A 6,000-nucleotide genomic window follows, 5' to 3' on the forward strand; every position below is an offset into this window, starting at 1 on the left:
AGAAGAAATAATGCTAAGAAAATAAAACGAAATTAATTCTAAAAAAGAAATAAATATTCCTTAATTAATTGATTTTTAATTATATAATCCTAAACATATAAATGAATTACCTATGTCTTTTAATTCTTAAAATTATTAAAGTCTAAATATAGAATCTAATGTCAATTAATACTCTTCTTAAATATAATAAAAACATATAGAAATAGTAAAAGATGTCGATTATAAAAATTAATTTGATTAATAAATATAAAAAGAAACATTTTTAGAATAAAAATATTTTAGTCATTAAAATTTATTATAAAATTAAAACTTAGATATTTTTAAATAAAAATAAATTAACCTTAACACAGAATTATTTAAAAATGATGAGGTTTAAAGCGAAATAATAGAAACTTTTAATCCAATATTTAATGATACTAAAAGTTAAACTTAAGAATAGAAAGAAATATAAAAATCTTTAGATTTAATTTAATCTTCTTAAAGCTTAAAATAAGAAAATACGATTTAAAATGGTGAAATAATAAAAATGATGAATGAATAGAAAATAATAACGGAATAATTATAGCAACAAATAGAATAAACGAAAAACCTGCCTGATATTTAGAAAGATTTAACAAAATAGGCAAAATTAATTGAAGACATTTAAAGTGATTTATAAAAAAAAATTGAAAAATATGAATAAATTTTGAGTCTAAGTAAAAAAGATGAAAATTTAGAAAAAAATAATAGTAAATTTTAAACTTAAAAATAAAAAAAAGGATAAATAAATAGTTTTTCTTAAAATGAAATTTTAAAAAATTATAAAAAATTTAAATAAAATTCATAAAAATAGAAAAATAATTTTAAATAATATTTCTCTGAATAAAAAATTCCTAATGAATAAAAAAAAAAAAACCCTATTGAATAAAAAAAATAACAAATCTAAGAAACTAATAAATTTTAAGTAAAAAATAAAAAAGATGATGTATTAAAAAATATTTTTTATATAAATCTTATTGATTTGAAAAAATAATTAACCAAAAAAAATATATTAAAAAATCATGAAAATAAATATTAAAGTAACTTTTCTATTTAAGCTTAACTATTGAAAAGCCATAAATAAACAAATATTAATTTAAAATTTAAAGATAATAAAATTTAATAATAAAATCTTTCTTTAAGATAAAAAGAAAAATAAATCGCTTTAAATTAAGAAAATAATTAAAATAAAATTATTTAATAAGTAGATCTGGTTAAAAGTGAAGTTTTTTAAAAAACTATTAGTAATTTTGAAACTGAAAGGTTATAAAAGCATAAAAATGAAAATATTTTATTTTCTTAAATAGAAATTTAATAATAAAAAATTGCTTAATAATTATAATAATAGAAAAAAACTATAATTAAGAAAAATTCTTTTATAAAAAGAGAGTTTTTATCGCCTAAAAACTTGTATTTATTTTTTTATAAATATATATTTATTTTTTAAATGAATAAACCTATTATTTTTTAGTAAAAAAGAAAATTTAAATCAATAACAAGAAATTATAACAAATCAAAAAAATTAAAATGAATAATTAAAAAACTAAAACATTATTTTTAATAATGATAAAAAGGAAGTAAATTGTTTGTTTTAAAGTGCAAAATAAATAGAAAATCAAAAATAAAATATAGATAAATAAAAATAAAATGACATATTAAAAAATTTAAATTGCCATAATTAAGATATATCGTCAAATTAAAAGTAAGGAAAATTATTTTATTCTTAAAATTAAAATGTTTATTAATTTTAAAGTCCATTAAAAATAAAAAACAATGTTAGTTCTAAAAATATTTCTAAAAAAAACAACATTTTTTCATCATTTAGGTATAGATTTTATTATTTTAAAAATAAATAAAATAAAAGTAAAAATATTGAAAATGAAATAAATGATGTAATAAATATTCTTGATAATTTATATGAAATCAAGCCAATTAAATAATGAATTTTTTCCGAAAAAAATTATAATTTTTTATTTTTTTAATTTTATTAAAAAACAACTATTTTTACTTATAACAATATTTTCATTTTACGGTTTCTATTTGGAATTTTTTTTATATTTCCCTTTTCTTTTCATTCCTTTCTTTGTATTTTTTAAGCATTTTCGAAAACATTATTGTAAAAAATACACCTAATGAGCCCATCATAAATTCTTGCTTATAAGGACACAATAAATCTCTTATGGGATGTGGTTCATAATTATTCTCATTTATATTATCTTTACATACTACTATAGAAACAAATAATACTATCATAGCAAGAAAAGCAAATAATTCTCTTATTTTGACTTTGAGCAATCTATTAATTTATATACTTTTAATTTACATAAAAAAAAATACTCAAATAATGAAAATTCTGATCCTTTTTTATTAAAAATAACTATTCTATACGGAGCATTAAAACGAGGAATTAATCCCTAAAAATCAATTTCAAGTTCTAAAAATTTATTATAATAAAAATCTTATTCTATTAAATATTCAGTTTTTCTTCCCATAAAAATATGGAGAAACTATGTATTGCTATTTATGGAAATCATATTTTTTAGTTTTATTAAAAAATCTTATTCGAAATTGCTTTTTGGAACTCCATATTTTTCTTAATATTTCAAATGATAAAGACATATAAATTCAAGTATTTTTTCCATGCAATCTATTTATTTTGGGGTTTCAAATCCTTTAGAAATTAAAATCTTTGTTTTGTTTCTTAAATGTTCATATTTTTTTTATTCAAATTCTTCCTTTTAAAGAAGTTCTAATTATGGTATCTTAGGAACTTCAATATTTTTAGGTTTGTAAATAAAAATGCATACGTCATCAAATAATAGTATTAATAATCCGTTTAATTTTTGTTAAAGATAATATGATGTATTTGTTGAAATTACTATGACATATTCTTTTTTTATTACTTCGTTTGTATAGTCATGAAATGCTTTTTCTATTTTTTATTTTATTAAATATTTTTTTTTTTCATATATATATATATATATATATATATATATATATATATATATATATATTTAATGTTAACTTATTAGTTTTGTCTTTTTTTCACTAATCATTATTTCTGTAATTTATGTTTCAATTATATTTTTAAAATATTTGTATTCGATTTCTTTTAAATCACATCTTATTAGTTATTTTTAGGATATTTTTATGATTTTAGATTTCTCTTTTTAATTCATTTGCTTTTTCAAATATTATTTTTTAGATTTTTATTTTTATACAATAATTTAAAATGGATATTTTTTTATTATTTAAATTATTTTATAAAAAAAAACATATTACTTATTATTTTTTTAATTTAATAAATAAACTTGAAGAATTTTTTTATTTTTTATAAAAAAAAATACATATAATATATTAAAAAATATATTTCTATATAACTCTTTTCTTCCTATATAATCGTAGAAATATTTTCTGTTTTCTGACTATTTAAAGGCTTTTAAATCATCCTTATCGGAATATTTTAGAAAAAAATATCATCTGGAATATCACTATATCTCCCTTTCCGAATTGCATATTTGTATACCTTATCATTTAATTAATAGCCAAAACTTTTATAATATGGGTTCACTAAAACATATTCCTATTAATTTCCCTTTTTTTCCTATTATTTTTCTTGCTAAAAAGCAATACGTTACCGTTCTTAAACCTAAATGCATGGTTTTTGACCTTATTTAATTTTAGCAAATTATATAGATTATATAGGGACTCGAAATCCTAAATTAAGAAAAGCAATTTTTTCCTAACTTTAAGCATACTTAATTTTTTTTTCCAGTATTTCATTTAATTATTGCTAGATATCTTGGATTTTAGTTAGATATATTTAAATAGAAGTTTTGAATTTATCTTTTATTTATTATTAGTTGTCTAATATAATATAAAAAATATTATTGAAAGAAATCAAATTAAATAAAATAAAGAATATATATAGAATACATTTTTTATTTATTATACTAATTCAATAATATTTTTATAAATTTTTACATTTTATATATATAAAAATTTTATATTTAATTATTATCAAATCTTAAGCATTATTTTACATTTAAAACACCCAGAAATACATATACATATAAATCGGATGCATTTTTAATTTTTTCACATATTATTCTTCTAAAAGAATACCAGAAATAGAAAATTGTCATTTATTTTTTAATAATGTGATAGAATTGAGAAATAAACTTTTTTTGTTAACTAGTCAGTTATGCAATTAAAAATTAATAAATCTATAAAATTTTCTAAAACTGATATATTTAAATGTCATCCAATCTAAATTATTAAGATTTTTATATCATTGTTATAGTAAAATATATCCCTATTACCTTTTCTTCTTATCTTACTATTTCTGACACTACAAACTACAATATATTACAGAACCTGAATCTGAACCAACTTTAATGCGAGTAAGCCATGTAGGAACACTCCACATCCTCAAGGAATATCAGCATCTTTATAATATTCAACTATATCTGTATAGGGTTCATACATTTTCTTATTCACATTATTATTAATTATTAGAACAAAATTAAATTTTAATTACTCCAAAACAGATATTAGAAAAGTTATATCATTTGGATTTTGTATCTATTTTTATAAAGAATTTTTTCACTATTTATTTTTTTTAATATTAATTGGCCTTATATTTTTTTATTTCAATTAAAAATTTAATTTTTATTTAATTAAGATTTTAATTTATTTTATTATATAATAAATAAAAAAAAAAAAATTTCTTTAAATATTTTATTTATATTCAAAGCTTATTTATTTTTTAAAAATTTTATAATATTTATTATTTTATAATACAAAATAGTTAAATTATGAAAAAAAATAATTTAATAATTATTTTTAAAAATAAATAAAAATTTTAATATATTACAGCCATTATTATATAAAGCATTTTTTATAAATATAAAAGTAAAATATAAAAATAAATAACTATTTTTTAAAAAAAAGTATTAAAAAAAATAGATTTTATAAAAATATAGTATAAATATTATATATATAAAATAAATATATTATTAAAAAAAACTAATTTTAATATTTTTAAAGAAATCGAAAAAAATAAAATATCATAAAATTCTTAACATAGAAAATATAAAATAAAATTTAATATTTGAAATATAATATTTTAACATTACTATAAAATTATATTAAAGCAAACTAATCATCAAAAAAACTAAAAATTTACTTATCATGAATATAAGCATCAGTAAATCCTATATTTTACACAGGCAGTTTAAAAACCTCTAAAATTTTTCATTTACTCATGTAATTATCAACTAGAAAGTAGTATATCAGAAATATAGAAGTTTCCTTTGTTTCTAAGAACTCTTTAAATTTCATTCATCATAAAAATAGAAAAAACTATATAAACTGAATTATGTTTCAAATTGAAGTTTTCTATATCTCCCTTTTAGAATACTAAATTAGTTAATCTTCTCTTCTTAGCAATTAATCGATATTTCTAACGAAATATTCTTTGAAGTCGATTCCATTAGCTCTTCTGGTATTTACAAAGTTTTTTAAGTGCCATTAAGAAGTCAAGTCCAGCTTACGTAACCTCAGTTAAGGGCTGTATAACCTTTCTTTATTTTAAAATATTACAGGTACACCATAGGCATAACCGAAGTCAGCTTCAGTAGAGAATTAGAGTTTATATTTTCATTAGCATAATCAGGGCACTAGCGATAGATCTATTTGACAGTATCTTTTATTTTATGGATGCTTTATATTTTTTATAAAAAAAAAAACAATAATATGTATTTTTTTCTAAAAAAAAACTAGAATAAAAAAAATAATAATAAAAATGACTGTTAAAAATACTAAAAATTATAAAATTAACTTAATTTTTTGTTTATAAAAATAAAAATTATTTATATTATGAATAAAATTAATAAATATTAATTTTTAATTATATATTTATTATTTTAAAATTACTTTATTTTTATGGGTTGTAATTTACATGTATAAAAACCATTATTA

General features: G+C 16.6%; 1 protein-coding gene across 1 annotated transcript, besides 3 other annotated features; it reads right to left on the reverse strand. All coding sequences in view use genetic code 6, as the record gives it.

Moving 5' to 3' along the window:
* Nucleotides 1-1,625: 1,625 nt before the first annotated feature.
* Nucleotides 1,626-1,667: a microsatellite.
* Nucleotides 1,668-1,965: 298 nt separating this feature from the next.
* IMG5_173940 (hypothetical protein) lies at nt 1,966-3,087 on the reverse strand (the record flags this gene model as incomplete). Its single annotated transcript, XM_004029691.1, has 2 exons — nt 1,966-2,950; nt 3,044-3,087. Coding segments are annotated over 2 exons (726 nt in total), but the record flags the coding sequence as incomplete, so codon positions are not given.
* Nucleotides 2,985-3,032: a microsatellite.
* A 1,575-nt stretch (nt 3,088-4,662) lies between the features above and the next one.
* Nucleotides 4,663-4,712: a microsatellite.
* The last annotated feature ends 1,288 nt before the right edge of the window (nt 4,713-6,000 follow it).

This window comes from Ichthyophthirius multifiliis (genome assembly GCF_000220395.1).
Source record: "Ichthyophthirius multifiliis unplaced genomic scaffold scaff_1120509251274, whole genome shotgun sequence".
NCBI lineage: Eukaryota > Ciliophora > Oligohymenophorea > Hymenostomatida > Ichthyophthirius > Ichthyophthirius multifiliis.